Source organism: Grus americana, chromosome 19, assembly GCF_028858705.1.
Source record: "Grus americana isolate bGruAme1 chromosome 19, bGruAme1.mat, whole genome shotgun sequence".
Classification (NCBI taxonomy): Eukaryota; Metazoa; Chordata; class Aves; order Gruiformes; family Gruidae; genus Grus; species Grus americana.
This window is the reverse complement of record NC_072870.1, coordinates 12054334-12070161: the sequence shown is the minus strand read 5'-3', so window position 1 is coordinate 12070161 and position 15828 is coordinate 12054334. Positions and strand designations below refer to the sequence as shown.

At 43.7% G+C, this 15828-nt stretch overlaps 3 protein-coding genes across 6 annotated transcripts in view; 1 reads left to right on the top strand and 2 right to left on the bottom strand.

The window, feature by feature from the left end:
- Positions 1–48: 48 nt before the first annotated feature.
- IFT20 (intraflagellar transport 20) lies at positions 49–2574 on the top strand. Its single transcript, XM_054847121.1, has 4 exons — positions 49–323; positions 708–793; positions 1614–1717; positions 2167–2574. The coding sequence occupies exons 1-4, from the start codon at positions 197–199 to the stop codon at positions 2246–2248; spliced, it is 399 nt and encodes a 132-aa protein (XP_054703096.1). The 5' UTR covers positions 49–196; the 3' UTR covers positions 2249–2574.
- Positions 2575–3366: 792 nt separating this feature from the next.
- TMEM97 (transmembrane protein 97) lies at positions 3367–6742 on the bottom strand. Its single transcript, XM_054847119.1, has 3 exons — positions 6606–6742; positions 4862–5006; positions 3367–4327 (listed from the first exon to the last, which is right to left on the bottom strand). Exons 1-3 carry the CDS (start codon positions 6723–6725, stop codon positions 4077–4079), a joined length of 516 nt encoding a protein of 171 aa, XP_054703094.1. The 5' UTR covers positions 6726–6742; the 3' UTR covers positions 3367–4076.
- A 483-nt stretch (positions 6743–7225) lies between these two features.
- Positions 7226–15828, bottom strand: part of NLK (nemo like kinase) — a 63740-nt gene continuing 55137 nt past the window's right edge. For 2 of the 4 annotated variants that reach the window (XM_054847443.1, XM_054847442.1), the window contains 4 exons: positions 15321–15407; positions 13402–13600; positions 11534–11627; positions 7226–10988 (listed from right to left, as the gene is read on the bottom strand). In XM_054847443.1, coding sequence (XP_054703418.1) covers positions 10934–10988; positions 11534–11627; positions 13402–13600; positions 15321–15407 — 435 coding nt within the window. In that variant the 3' untranslated portion in view covers positions 7226–10933. Of the gene's footprint in view, positions 10989–11527; positions 11628–13401; positions 13601–15320; positions 15408–15828 lie in introns of all 4 variants that reach the window. The other 2 variants (XR_008579867.1, XM_054847444.1) reach the window with 2 other exon arrangements.

Here is a 15828-nt window from a genome sequence, read left to right as displayed (position 1 = left end):
CGCCGGGACTGCAGTTCCCAGCCTGCCCTGCGCGGGGCCGGGCCGGCGCCGTGGCCGCCGCGGGGGGGTCGGGCCGGGCGCCCTGAGGTGACGGGGCTGTCGGCGGCCGGCGGGAGGACCCCTGCTCCTGGCGGAGAGAGTCGCTCCGCTCCGCTCCGGTCAGCGCTGACGCTGTCCCCCTCGCCCGCCCCGGGAGATGGCGCAGGCGGCGCTGGGCGCGGCGGGCCTCCACTTCGACGAGCTGAACAAGCTGCGGGTGCTGGAGCCCGCGGTGGCGCAGCAGACGGCGCAGCTCCGCGAGGAGTGCAGGGCCTTCCTCGACAGTGAGTGCTCCGCGGGCCGATGGCCGTGCCCCCCCCCCCCCCCCCCCCCCCCCCCCGCCCCGGGCCGGGCCCGCTGCTCCCCGCGGCCCCCGAAGGCCGGGAGCGGGCCCGGTGCCTTCCCGGACAACGCCGCTTTCTGTGCGGGCCCCCGCCGGCCCGGCAGCTGGGAGAAGGCTGGGGAGGCGGCTAGGCACCCCCGTGGGCGCTCAGGGGCTGTGCTGCCCTCCCGCCCCTTACCCGAGAGCCGGGGAAACTTCAACTTGTACGTGTTCGCGGTAAACTCCAACAGTACAAGCCACGTCTGAAAATTGGAGCGTGTAGTAGAAGCATTAGTCTTCCTGAGGGGTGTTTTGAGTATTACTTGACAATTTTTTTTCTTTGCAGAAGTAGTAGAATTTCAGAAGATAGTGGGTAGCTTAATTGAACTTGTTGATCAACTGGCAAAAGCTGCTGAAAGTGAGAAGATGAAGGTACCGCGCGATTAATTACTGGCTTGTCGGGTACTGTGCGTGAAAACCCAGATCTCTCCCTTCCTCCTGCAGCATAAGCAATCCCTTTCTGCCGGTCTCTCCGTGGTAGTTAACAGCTGTCTGTCTGCGATAGGAAAGCGTGGCGCTTTCTAATGGATATTAACGTCTAGAGGGCTTGTACGGGCACACTCAGTGTGTCACATCGTTCCTGCCTTTATCAGTCCCACCGTTGCTGCCTGTCTAGATATTTGCACATAAATAGAACAGGTATTTTTTGATCACTCCTTCTACTAGTAGAACTTTGTCCTCAAGAGGCAGGAGAGGCTCTGGGAGGAGGAGGGCGGCTTTCTGAAGACCAGATCAATGAATAGCTCTATAACTACTTTTGAACTTTTCCTTATGTATCTCTCTGTGTCACCAAGTGGTGTGGTGTGTTTTACATGTTATTGTGAGGATAGAAATTAATGTTTAGTACAACTGTAGGTAATTTTTTCCTTACTTGTACCGGGGAAAAAAATGGAACCAGAGCTTGTCTATCTGTAGGACCAGTCACCAGTGATCAGTTTGTGTTTCCAGAGGAGTCAGTGACTTTTGTTTCAGGCTGTTATGAACATCCTGAGCTTGAAGGAAATCTCAGGTGCCTTTATCTGCCCAACCTCCCCAGGGACTGCTTGCACCGGCCGTTCAGAATTAAGTTGCCAACCCTCCTGTACTGTTAGCGCGGCTGAAACACCTCAGAATCAACCTGCGAGTAGTGACAGGGTTAAAGCAATAAAAAAATCCCAATACAACTACATCACTGACCGTCTTCTTTTGACAGGCCATCGGTGCACGAAATTTGCTGAAGTCTATAGCAAAGCAAAGAGAAGCTCAGGAACAGCAACTTCGGGCTTTAATAGCTGAGAAAAAAATGCAGTTGGAAAGGTGAGTTGTCTGTTAAAATGCTTTTGGGGCACCATGTGGGCTGGAAAGTCAATCTGCCATCTGTGCTGGGCTGCAGGACACTGTCTGAGCTCGTTCAAACAGTCTGTCTGCAGCAAAGGTGTTGTCTCCTGCACAAAGCGCACACGGAGCCACGAGCCTAGAGTTAACCTAAGAGCAGTGGTTCCTCTCTGACGACTTTGTGGCTACTTAAATGGAGGTGGCGTGAGACCATGCAGGTCAAGAGATGAATAAAACCAAGAGCTGCCACGTATCTGACTGGTAAAGGTGCTTTAGAACTGCAAACTCTAACTCGGGCAGGCAGCGCTTTACAGATGACTTATACACACGTAGCCCAACATCCCCTTGCCACCCGCCGGTGAACTTCGTACTAAACCATCTCACGCGGGCTGGAGGTAGCTGGTAACCTTTTTTTTTTTTTCCCCCTTCAGATACCGAATAGAGTACGAGACTCTGTGCAAAATTGAAGCAGACCAGAACGAATTCATTGACCAATTCATTTTTCAGAAATAGAGGGGTTTAGGATAAAAACAAACTAACTTGGAAACTTGACCATTCCAGAATCTTGAGAATTTCAAAAATATGCAATTTTTCACTGTGTATGAATGAAGAGATGGTTTGTACAAATGGAAGTGTCTTTTAATTCAGTGTGAATTACACTAAAGTGGCAATAAGGAGGCTTTCTAACAGATGCGAAGACTGTTCTGCCCTTTGATTTTATAAGTTTTGTACAATCAGTAGTTCTAACTACAGTTGAATTAATACTACTGTTATTGTGCTCGCTTTTTGAATTGTACAGCTCTTTCAAATTAATCAAGAAATAAATTATTGTTTTCAGACTTTCTGGATATACCAGAATTAGTTCTTTCTGCTATGTTATTGTTCAGCTGCAGAGTTTACACGTCCCTGGATAGTCACAATGGGTTTCCCGTGTTTTGTGGCGTTTGTCATGTCTGTAAAGACACAACACAGAAGCAGCAGTAACTTTTATCTGTATTGACCAGATTAATTTTCCTGTAGAGTTAGGAAACCCCCCCCCAGAAGTCTGTGATTAACAGATCAGTTCCAGACACACACAAAAGCAGAAAATGGGGCAGAATTTGAACCTTAAACAGTGCCTGAGGCATGTCCCTATGGGCAGGGACACTAGCGCGGAATCCTTTCATGGGCACCAGAACTGCAAACTGAGGAGACAAACCCTTGTAAGTGCAGCGTGACCCCAGGAGTAGATACAAGCCATAAACATGGACGAGACATTTGAAAACTGGATGCCCAGGATCTAAAATCAAGCCTCACGTTGAAGCCAAACAGTGTGGTTTGCGTCTGTCTGAATGCTGGCCTCTCTGGAGCCCAGGGCAGGGTCACGTTCATGCCCGTGAAGTCCTGAACGATACAGGCAGTGACAGAAAAGCCGCATCGGTGACCTGCAGCCTTACACAGCTCCAAGTTTGATTCTTGCAGATCAGATTGAGAACTCAAAAGAAAAACCCCAACCACCCCAGCATTTCTAGCAGTAGTAGGTTTTTTTCGCTGTACCTTACACATATATTGACTGTGTGAACTAGCTACGATCTCATGGGCCTTTTACGTCCCTTTTAGTCATTCCCTTCAGAAGAGTAAATGCAGTTTCATGCATTTAGTTATTTATTTCCATACCAGAAGTGATTTCATGGAAGAGAGCAATTTACAAATCCTTGGTTAGAATTTCTGCAGTGTTTCACAATCATGTAGGAAGTTGCTTACTGGCAAATTTTACTTCAGGCATTCAGAGATCCAGATTTTGCAACATTCACCACTGATCAGGCAATTAATCAAAATTGAAGCAGAGCAAAGGAAGGTGAAGTTTTAAAGGAAGGAGGAAGTTAAGAGTGATTATATGATTTGAAATGCTTCAAAAGCATAGCTTTGCAAATCTGTATATAATCAGTCAGGGATTTTGCAGAATATCTCTTGGAAGACAAAATTCTTAAGTGGTTTTCTAACAGTCACCTTGGAAAAAAAGAACTTGAAAGAAAAACATCAGCTGCAGTTCCCCCCGTCGCACAGTTACACGTCAAATGGTTCAAAGTTCGTTTCCCGATGACAGACGTACCGCCCAGAACGGCCAGCGGGAGGGGAGCAGGGTCCCAAGCCCAGAAACCCCACGGCATCACTATGCAGGCGCCTCCCAAAGCCCTTTCTGATTGAAGGAGAGCTGTAAACTCAAACAATTCAATTTTTCCTGCGGGAGCCAGATTCTCTGGCAACAGCTGTTGCAGCCAACAACATAAGACAGACGTTTGTGCCGGAGGGTCTGAACCAGAACCAGTGTGAGTGTTGTGCCTACAGCCTCTACGGTGGGCTACTTCCTTTTCCTTTTCTCCACGTGGCTGTAGTGGGGGCTGTGGAGCATGGTGAAGAGGATCAGAAGCGGTATCACCAAGTACGGCACGTATACAGACAGCAGAATCAGGCGCTCGCGTAACGTCTGGGGTCCCAAATGCTCGGACTTTGAGAAATCGTGGAACAGGACATGCGCGAGGATGGCAAACAATGTTGTAGCCACGTGGGTGGAGTAGATGATTGCGGGAGTCCTTATCCACCTGCAGCCGCCTGGACAGAAGCAAAAAGGGAACAATATTAAGTATTTTGAAACAAGCAGAATTCAGTGGCCTTTAAATTAACAGAACATTAACCGCCATATCTGATGGGATAAGCAGTAAGTCACATTAAACAGGTAGTAGAAAAAAACCTGTAAATACTAGTAGCACCGCAGGAAAATTATCAACCTTTCTGGAAATTTAGAACGATGGTGTGACCGTGACAGTTTGAAGCAACAAAACGAGTACACAGGCTTGACCCAGAACTTCATCTACCCTGGAAGCGTGCCAGACATCAAACGTTGACGCTGGTTGCATATAAATGGCTGCAGTGGAAGAGTGCCTATAGTCACGGTTTTGTTTCTGACAGGCCTCCTTCTCAGCTGCTTTCTCAGATAAAACTCGCCATGAAAGCAGCACAACACTCCACATGGTATGTCCCTGTAATTGCTTAAGACTGATAAATAAACTTTCTCTGCTGTGCAGAAAGCAAGCGTTAGGCAGAAATACTGCACAGGATGTATTCTTACGCTTGTTTTTTACCAACCTTTCAAGAAGGCGTATCCTGCAACGGGGAAGAAAGGCAATTGTAAGAAGGCTTCGCAATATATAAACGCCTTGAACCACTCTGGGGGCTGGAGCATCAGGGGGTCTCTAAAGGTGGTCACGTACCACTGTAACAACTCTGTCAGCTTCAGGAAAAGAACAAACAACAGATGAGTACACTGAACGTCAACTGCAACAGGAAGAATTATGACCCTCCTCAGGTGGTTGGATGGAGCCATCGCTGCAGTGGGAAAATCCAGAGATCTCGTCCTGGTATGCCTGGCTTCATGCCGCAATAACAGGCACTGCGTTTCTCAGGTCTCCGAAGTGACCGACCCTTTCATTAAGTATAGATTACATTTGTACTACAGGCAATTTTAGGATTACTACAGCATTAAGTGCAGATGCTTTCCAGAGACTATTTCTGAAATGTCATTTCTTACCAGAAAAACCTCAAACCACAAAAAATCCGCACCTTGGTGTTAGCAGAGATTATTTCCTCTTTCTGCCCCTCCCACTGCCAGCCGAGGTGGGCTCAACATCGAAAATACTCATTGGCACCTGCCGTGCCTCAGCAGGAGGTGACCTATGGGAGCAGCCCCGTGGGCGTCCCCAGGCCTCATCGCGTCACGTTGTGGGGTTGCGATGCCTGTGGGCGGCTTCCACTGCTCAGACAGCCCGATGGGAGAATTTTGGCTTTGGAGCGGCAATTAGTTTCCATGACAGAAATGTAAATTCCAGCACGGCTTTAAGGTGGACTTTGAACGCAGAGATAAGTATTGAGATTTGCTAGTTAACTATTAATTAAAAATGATTTCTATAATGGAGTAATTCTACAGGCAATTCCAATGGCAAAGATCAAATTCGCCAATTGTAAAGCTTGCAAAGGAAGTTATGGCCAATCTCATCCTGATGACGATAGTCGGATTGCTTATCTTCTATCCAACCGTTGTTTTAATTGACTTTATCATGTTTATTGTCTTCTATAATTTTGTTCAGATCCCAGCAAACCAGAGATTTTGACTAACGAATCTGTTTGCTCGCATGCCTGCTTCTGCGGCGGTAACAATTCGCTTTTGTGTTTTCGGCAGGAGCCCGAGGGACCATCGGGCTCACAGAGCGGCCAAGGCAGCGACAGCCACAGCCCGGGGCGGCACGCGGCGCTGCCGGCACGCTCAGGGCCTGGGCGCGGTACGTGCCGGGGGGCTGCAGGTGCGTTCCCACAAACCGTGTCTGTGGAGCCGCTTCGCATCCCGGCGCGGCAAAACGCAAACGCTCCAACTGGGGAAACTATCGCCCGCACCAGCAATTCCTCGGGGACGTTTCTTGCTTGGCCTGTGACTGGAAGGAGCAACCCACACACATCCCAGTTATAATTTTAAAAAAAAAAGTCAGTCACAGCTGCTAAACGTGCTGCTAAACGCGTTTATTCCCCTTCCCAAATGAATGACTTGACTAAAAATGTAAGTCACCATATAGGCAGTAAGTATGGAATTATTTTTAAATACTATGTTAGGAAATTCCCTGCAGTTTTTTGTCTCCCCTTTTGACTCTACATACTAGATTTCGTAAAAAATGACCCGCACCCGTTAATTCAAGCGGAAGGCTCCGCACACGTTCTCTTCCCTCCAAAACCCTTGCACCGGGTAAGCCCCCGGCCCGGCCCCGGCCCCAACAACCCCAGCCCCAACCCCAGCCCCAGCCCCAGCCCCAGCCCCGTCCCGTCCCGCCCGGCGGGTGCTCACGCCCTGCGGGTGGAGGCCGGCGGGCAGCAGCGCCTGCAGGTCGATCAGCAGCGTGACCGGGATGTGTGTGAGGAAGTACAGGGCGAAGAGCCGCTCGCGCCAGCGCGGACCCGCCGCCATCGCCGCGCCCTGCCCTGCCCGCCGCGCGCGACGCGCCCCACCCACCGGGCCCGACCCCGCCCACCGAGCCGGGCCCCGCCCACCGAGCCGCGCCGGCGCTGCAGGGCGGCTGCGAGAGGCGCTGAGGAGAAGGAGAAGGAGGATGAAGGGCTGGGGTCGGGACGCCAAGTGCCCCGTTCCGAGCAACCCCCCCCCGCCGTTCCCCGTGTTCCCGCAGCTCACGCTCATCTGCCCCACCCTCGGCACGTCCGGCAGCCCGGACACCCGGCGCGACCCCGCTCTGGTACGGCAGCGGGTGCCAGGCCGGGCCATCGGCCGCCGAGGGAAAGCCACCACCTTGCGAGGTGTCTTTTCCTCTTAATTTTGCGTCTAGGATCAAGCTGAGGAAAAACGGATTCCTGGACTGGAACTAACGTGCCCTCCATTGCCGGGTCCATCCTGGCCCCAGTGCTTCAACGGTGACGGCAGCAAGTTACAGCATAACCAGGAATTCAGCGGGTCCGATTCCATCCTTTATTGAGCACAGAAGCTGTCCAAGGTGTACACGCAGATTATATATCAGTTATCTGCTCGGATTCCAGTCTCCCCTTTATCAATGTCACAAACAGTTTCACAGTAACCGTACCTGAGCAGGATTACAGAAGTACAGCCAACAGAATTTCCTATCAAGTTACACTTGACAGAAGAATTTTAAAAAGTTACAAAGAACAAACAGTTCCAGGATCTCAAGATACTCTGTTACTAAAACAAATAAAGGGTAAAAAAGAGTAGAAAAACTGCTACCCAGTAAATATGAAAAGCATCCGTTCCATCAGGCGAGCAGTCACACTCCCGGCACCTCAAAGAGTAAAGTCCCAAATCCGCCACCAATAAATTGGCTGAAGGAGAAAAGCACTTTGTAACTTCCGTAGATTAATTGATTTTGATCAACGATATCTCACCATACATCAGGAAATGGATTTTGGCAACTTACTTTTCCGTAGCTGATCTTGTTTAGCTCCCTTGCGTCACCTCCATGATGTGCGCACACAGAGATTAGGCCTTCTAATATCTGGATGGTCCTTCAGCAATTTGTGAGTAATTCTGAAGTTACTCTTTGCACTACTTCTGTACTCCTCTCAAGGCACAATCAGTAAAAGGAGATGCAGAAGCTATATTTAGAGAGCTTAAAACTTATGATTACAATCTGTAATTAATTTGACATTGATATCAACAAAGCTTAAAACTGATTAAAATGCAACTCTGGAAACTGCAAGCCAGATTTTAACCTCACTGGGAAAGAAAGCAGCTCTCTTGACCTCACGTCTAGATAGCTCTAAGTGTATACACGCATGCGTTCACTTCAGAAACGGAACTATCTTTGTCAAAGACAGCTCTCGAGCTCTCACTGTCATTGTCATTGATTTACATTTAACATGTAAAATGCAGTTGAGGCTACAGAAAACATTACCATAACTGGTTTTTTATATATTTGCACATACAGTTTCAGTTACACATTTGTGCCAATTTTAATAACTCATTCTGCACGGTGCCTTGCCCACGTTCGTTTGAAGACACCCTGAAAGGTAAATGTCCAAAAGACATTTTATTCTTTTTATGTTTATGCACGAGATTGACCCACGGACCCCTAGCAATCAGCTCCCAAAAAGACACTGATGCACACAGTGGTCTTTGCCAGTCGCATCGCTGCGTGCTCATGGCCTGATGAAACTGGGTGTCAAAATGAGAAGCCCCAACAAGCCAACCGCCTGTTCGTGCCATCGTCTTGCGCTGAAGGAGAATCTAATGAGCAGGCTAAGTAAAAATGGCAGTGAATTAATGGCAACTACTTCAGCAACAGACAACCACGAGGCAATAATGACACCACCGGTCTAAACACGTTAAACTTTAGCTCATAACAGCATGGAGACTTTTAAGAAGAGTTCTGAAGAAGAGGCATATAGTTGAGTCACAAACAGCGTCTGTGCCGGCCCTGGGAAGGGAGCACATGCTGAGAGAGTTTATCAGTTTATTTCTTCTGAGGTCCGGAGGTTTGAACTACACAGTTCAATTTGATCTTTAAAAAGGTTGTACTCATAAACCATGAATGCTTTCAGTCATATTCTGCAACACTACTGCACGCTGGATTCTTTGCGTTAGGACTACAGAAAAAATGAAAGCATTTATGCTGAAAAAAACAACACGAACTTTGCAAATTAAGTAAAATTCATCCTTTACTGGATGTCTGTCAAGCTCCCAATAAAGTGCAAGTCAATCGCTTGTTTTGATTTAATCAGCAAGTTTTGCCTTTCTCCAGGATCAAGCTTAAAGAGTAAATGAATATTTTCTTTTAAGAATTCATATATATGTGCATACATATGCATATATATACGTATATGTGTGTGTATGTACGCATGCGGGTGTAAAAATCAAAACCATGCCCAAACCAAGATGTTATAAACTCTTTTTACTTGTATTCTTTTAGACAGTATTTAATCAAGATTGTAACACCTTATTCTTAAATAAAGGTGGGAGATCAGACAGGAAAGAAAGATAACACCACTTCTTTGTCAAATGTCACATTTAATGTTTTCACCACTGTACTTCAAATCTACATTTTACAAAGTGACCAGCAAGTGTGCCACATTAACTGACCAACCTCTGAGATTTTACCTTTCATACCAGTGTCTTCTTGGGCTCTTTTACTTAAACACGTTTCTCTTTCAAGTGAATTGAAATGCTTCAGTTGGTTTTATTCTCAGGAGCCTCATAAAAAACAAAGATATTGCACCATCTTTGTTCAGTTATTCAATGTTTGTCTCTTTCACAGCAAATAATTACTTCATTGAAGTTAAAACTTCCAAACATAACTTACTAATAGTCTCCAATTTCAGCTCAGATCACTCTTGTTGAAAATACTCTGCTAAATACAGATAACTTACAATAACTTTAACAGTTAATTGTCCATAACAAACACCACGGTTTTTCTCCAGACCAATGCTCAAATTTTAAGACCACCCTTCAGTATTTCTTTGTACAGGTGAAAAACAGTCTTCAATTTTCTAGTCTTGTTTTAAATATAAAAGTTGGAAGGGACATTCAAGTTTCAAGTCTCCACACTGAACTTAAAAAAAAAAAAAAATCATGTGGAGGTAAACAAACCAAGTTGTATACTCCAGGAGGTAGAGGCCTTCAATTTGTGTTCATATATACATATGCACAGAATTCAGTGTTCCAACAGAAAAAGAATTAGCCAAAAAGTAATAAAAGTTATTTACTACTGTGACATTTCAAGACTTCCACAGCTTCGCCTAAAGACACGAACACAATTAACGTAATTCCCTATGTGCTTTTTTTTTCCTTTTCTTTTTTTTTTTTTTTCCTTTCAACTGTCCAGTGCAGGAAAAAGTTCTCACAAAATTTCACAGACCTAAAATGTGCAAGCTAGTTTCTCTCTATACAGCAATGATGTCAGGGATCTCTGAAATTAGCCCATAAATGGAATTATTTACACACATAGAAGATGCATGCTGGGGGGTTTTATGTAAGAAAGAGCAGAAAAACTTCTAATAAAAATAGATTAAATATATATATATATTTATACTGGGTAAGGAAACAGAAGTTTAGTCTCTCCTAGTCACAAACTCATTCTCTCTACTCACAACATTTGATTTTAGAACAGCACACATCACCATCACAGCTCTAGTGAGAAGCTATTTATAGGGTTTGATCATCAGGTGACATGCCCACTTACTGTGGTCACTGTCATCTGATGTGACCTCATGATTGGTCGCAGTCAAGTTTTCTGTATTCCTTAGTTTTAGAAAACCCAAAATCTTCAGGAATGGCTCAATATCAAAATGTATGTCTATCTTTTTGTACAATCTCACTTCAATAAAAAAAAAAAAAAAGGAAAAAAGAAAAAAGGAAAAACCTCCCCAAATTTGGTTCAATTCTGTTTGTTCTGAGCTGAGCCATCACAGCTGCACTAGAATTCATAAAACACGTGCAACTCTGGGTAAAATATTTTCTTCTAAAAGCACAACCACTTTACAAGATTAAAAGTCTAGTACATTTCTAAATATTATTCATATTGTACAAGTAGTGGTTGTTAATTTAAAACTTCATTAGTAAAATTACAGTACAAGCATGATTAACCTCCAGAATTGCAAATCCCAGACTCCAGTGGAAAGCTACATTACATCTTCAGTAGTATATTATCTTCCACTTTATTCCCAAACCAGTGGAGATGGCGGCATCTCAGATGGTTGAGCAACCGTGGAACTAGAATGCAGGTGATACAGAAAATCAGTGTTCATTTGCAATAGCTCATGGACAAGAAAGTTAATGCTCAACCAGTAAGCAAACATTTCAAGGAAAACACAAAAACCCCACCAAAACCAAACCAGCCCAAACCACCCCAGGACCAACAGTTAACGACACGGACAACAAATATTTCGCTATACTTTATCTACTTATTTTCTTAATGATTCTTAATCTATCAGTCATTCATTTTCATGTTTTTACAGTGCAATTCTACAATCAGAATTCAACTCGTCAATCCTTCAATTCTCATTTTTAGTCTGACTTCTGTACTTTTATGCAAAAATATTACTTGAAGCTTTTGCACATTTTATTCAAATTCTAGAAGAATTCATAAAAGTATTTTTAGAATGTAACCATACATGGCCTTAAGGTATTTTTCTGCAGAAGTTATCTGTGGGCCTTTCCTACTCTCAGAAACTTAAAACATAAAAACATTTTGGATGTGTGAATTCTGTACTACTAATAAATGTGAATTAATATCAGATGTGATTACATACAGTTACCTAATAAAGCTCTTAAAAGCAGCAGACTGAGGGTTGATGCAGAGAGGCACTCTGTTTCCTTTCTGCTGTTCCAAAATGAACTGATGAATTATTTCTGTACATAGGAGGAAAATAAAAAAACACCACATCATTAACACTTTTTGCTTCAGTAAAATGCAGCGTAGACTGGAGGAAAATAAAGCTTCCTTTACTGAAAGTACATTTTAGTAAGGACAGAAGAACTCCAGCTTCCCTAAATCTCATCCAATGCCATACCTCGTAGTATAAAGTCACACAGAACTCTTCTATGCATGCTGAAATAAATGCATATGGAACAAAACCCTAATCACCACTATAATACTGAACAGATGATAACCAGTGATAGATTAAATCCCAATTTTAGGGTATAACTTTTGGAAAAACAAAGAATTCTCAACTTGAACTTGATTTGCAAATACCAAGAACACAGTTCTATTACTCAGCCCAGTTTGATTCACGAACTCAGTTACTACCACCAAGTACAAAACGGCCACTTGAGACAATGAAAACAAAAAAGTACATTTTCATAGGAGAGAGGAACTCTCTGTACAGTTGCAAGACAAAACATCTTCTCACACACACATGTGCACCCCCCAAAAAACCAGCGCCTGGAAGGGTTGGCGACGGGCTGCTCCTCTATAAGCAGCAGCAACGGCTGGCAGAGCAGCTCCATACGCCCGGGGGCACGGTAGATGCAACGTGCTGGAAACTGCATCGCTGTCAGCAAACTTTCAAGGCAGCTTTTAGAGCAACAGATTTCAGAGAAGACAGCAGATCTACGTACAGCTCTGAAAAGTGATGGCCAAAGAGAGGAGGGAAAGGGAAAGAGTAGCAGGATAAAAAGAAAACAGTGGTACGTGAACTTGTAGGGATTATAAATGTGAATTTCAGAATTACAAGTTCAAGATATATCTGAAATAAGTCACATTATCATGGCAACATCATGGAGTATTTTTGTCCCAAATGGCTGAATTGTCTGGTAGAAACTGCTAAGGTAATACATTTCTTCTCCCTCTCTTCCTCTCAAGTTATTCAAGCAGCCACTGAACAGAACCTAAACCCCTACTACTGTTCCTCATATTGTATTGCTCTGATAAAAGGACCACTTTCCTGAGTGGATCTGATTTCAAAAGAAACAAAGTCTATTTCATGGCTTGTTTGCTAGAATGGAATCGGACTTCAAATCTCTGGTGCCAGAATGCAATTGCTGGCATTTAGTAACCATCTGCTGCCACAGTTTCCTCTCCCGGGCACCAGGACTGACTTCCCTCAACAGCGTGTCACGGCCCGACGCGGCACCCTCAGCGCTCCGGCCCGAACCACAGCCTGGCACCAGTACGGAGCTTCGGGCAGCAGCTGCTGTAAGGGCACCCGACACGGACACGTCAGTGTGAGCAGGCTGCGAGGGACTGGAGAAATCAAAGCAGGAGAACTATGAGACTACTCAGCTTCAGTTACCCGGCGGTGCTGACCCTTTCTGCAGGACAGCTATCAGGGTAGCGCCTCGCACCTCGAAGGCGATGACAGTGATTTCCCTTTCCCTCCCAGTGCCACCCTTCAACAAAGGAGTGGCAAGGGGAGCACCGACGTCAGAGAAGAATGCTATTAAGGTTTGAAACCAATAGACTTCTGCATGTCAACTAACACGTGTGATATTACACTATGTCAGAACGTTTACGAGCAATTCTGCTCTTTTAGTGAAATTATTTCCAGTATCTACTATGGAAAAATACCTAAAAGAGAAAACCATCTGGGTCAGTACATGCGTCCAGATTGCACATCCTAACTACACACTACTAAAGGATGGAGCAGGCAGGTACGTGCGGATGCAAAGGTTAACTACTACTCACCTTTAACCTGCCGAACAGAACTGAGGTTCTTTTCAAAAGTGTCATCAAATTTGGGATTCGTGATGGGTTCAAAATCACTAGTATAAACTCTGCCAGTAGATGTGGAAAAACAACATTTACACATACAAGTGTGGTATCGCAACCGCCCTTCATCGAGATATGGGTGAGCTAAGGCATCCTTAGCGGATATTCTTTTGGACTGAAATATTGCATTTAAAGAAGATAAAAGAGAGAAAACAAAACAAAACAGTTAGGATATTTTCAGAGGTATTGAAACAGTCTAAAGAATACTTAGTCATCAATTAATTCTGAATTGTTTTATATACGCCTAATCATGTTAAAGGATTAGTTCAGGTCAGGACATGTTTGGGATCTGCAAACACTGCCACTAGGGGGAAGATTTTACCTAAAAACAAGCAGCATCGCTAAAATGACATTGACCTTTCTGTACATAGCTAATGATAGAAAATGCTGCTAATATGATTTTTCAATAATTACTTTCTCCAGCTAACCTTAAAATTATGAATCCTACAATACATCAAAATAAGCCCAAAGAATTAAATGTTAGCAAATACAGCATTTTGCAGTTCCATACTCTGCAAAAACATTTTTTAATGTGTCCTTAAGTGCATATTTAAAGTAAAACACAAATTTAAGCATCACTGATAACAGAATAATTCAGGATATATTCTACACATCAAGTTTCAGAAAACAAGTGGTGAAGGAAGTGCAGGGAAGAAAGTGGTCAGAGCAATGGTTTAAATGATAAAGTCAACTTCCACATGACTAAGACTTTTTTTGTGCACAACTCAAAGTACTCAGCCTCTAGGTGTCCAACAGCATCCCGTCAAAAAAAGGAGAATGCTATCTGTTTCTAAAGAATTGCAGACAGAAGTGCTACTGCAAATTCAGAGTGTAATGAAATCCATTGTTATAGGTGAATTACAAAACCCCAAACCACGCAACCAAACAGAACCAAAGTGACTTGCTCAAAGTTACAGAGCAAAAGCAGCGGCAAAGCTTGACATACAACCCAAGTGTCCCAATTCCCAGCACATTTCTTAGATGAAATTAAAATCACCTGTTCTAATGGATTGTCCTGATTCTTTAAAAAACAAACCATTTATACAAATGTGATTTGGGAATAATAATATTCTGAGTGTTGAGGGAGTTCAAAAGGAAAAAAGTTAAAGTTTGTTTAAGTGGAGGTTATGATTTAACATTTCTATGTTTTTCTTCAGTAAAGCGATCTTAAGGTTTAAAAAAAAATAAGGCGGTACTGCCTTCTGAATCCTTTATCAATGACAAGCTTCCTCCTTTGCAGGTCAGTTGATTTGTCTATTTTTCATTTGAAATGTTAGGGATTTTCCTGTAAAGATGAAATAACTAGGAACATTGGTTCAGTATCAGATTTTCTAGTGACAATTTTGTATAGCAAGCCCAAGAGATGAAATCCAAAATCCACAGCAGCAAATTTTTATTAGAAAAACAGATGCTCAGTGGGAAAAAGATCCCGTTATGTGACTGTGTGGATGTAGAAGGAATTTTTTGTGTGTTGCAAGACCATGAACACCCACGCGTCTCTAATTAGAACTGCATCAAAGTATCTGATGTTCTGCTACCTACACCTAGCTAGGAAAAGATAGCATGATTCATGAACACCCTCATCTTTCTCACTCTATCGTAGCTTTCTTCAAAAGCCCACTAGATTTTAAATGCAAAACCCCCATTCCAGGGGGGAATTAATTGACCAATTATAAGATGATATTTTTATATCTTTTACAGACCCTAAAGTACTGAAATGCAATGTAGAAGAAAATCAGCTAAAGCAGTCCTTTATGTAAAATATTAATTTAAGTAGCAGACAACAAAAACTGTTAAAACAAAAAGCATTAGAAATAATTGTAAATCGTACTTACTGGATCAAAGACCAACATTCTGCAAAGGAGATGAACTGCTTCATGTGTAGCTTGACTGGAAAGTGTATATAGGACAGGAAGGGATGGCTGTAGGGGAAATAGGGAAAGAAAAGTACAGATAGTTGTCCTGTCAAATCCATCAGCAAGAAAACACTGTTACAGCACGCATTATTTTATAGCTACCAAGGACAAACTTCTTGTTAAAAAGGACATGCACTACCTAACGCTTTCCAACAAGACTATAATCAGTATCACAAAACTTAGCAATTGTAAGAGAGATCTAATTGTTATTTTCCTTAGTTCAGATGTAATCCCTGGGCAAACCTTTTTTTTTTTTTTTTTTAATTTATTTAATTTTCGATATAGACAAGACTTTAAGCTGTAGCTGCTCAGGGGTTTGATTAACCACATCATTTCCAGTATTTCATTTTTCTGATCTCAATCACTGCCAAATTATGGATTATTTTGCTTTTCCTTACCCAGGCGATCCATATCTAACTGGCAGTGA

What these genes read in the sequence shown, in the direction of transcription:
- IFT20 (XM_054847121.1), top strand. Translation starts at nt 197, where the DNA reads ATGGCGCAGGCGGCGCTGGGCGCGGCGGGCCTCCACTTCGACGAGCTG. An exon ending in CTGAAAGTGAGAAGATGAAG is followed by an intron (nt 794 to 1,613) that starts GTACCGCGCGAT and finishes TTCTTTTGACAG; the next exon opens with GCCATCGGTGCACGAAATTT. An exon ending in AAAAAAATGCAGTTGGAAAG is followed by an intron (nt 1,718 to 2,166) that starts GTGAGTTGTCTG and finishes TTCCCCCTTCAG; the next exon opens with ATACCGAATAGAGTACGAGA.
- TMEM97 (XM_054847119.1), bottom strand. Translation starts at nt 6,725, where the DNA reads ATGGCGGCGGGTCCGCGCTGGCGCGAGCGGCTCTTCGCCCTGTACTTC. An exon ending in CCGGCCTCCACCCGCAGGGC is followed by an intron (nt 5,007 to 6,605) that starts GTGAGCACCCGC and finishes CTTTTCCTGAAG; the next exon opens with CTGACAGAGTTGTTACAGTG. An exon ending in AGGATACGCCTTCTTGAAAG is followed by an intron (nt 4,328 to 4,861) that starts GTTGGTAAAAAA and finishes GCTTCTGTCCAG; the next exon opens with GCGGCTGCAGGTGGATAAGG.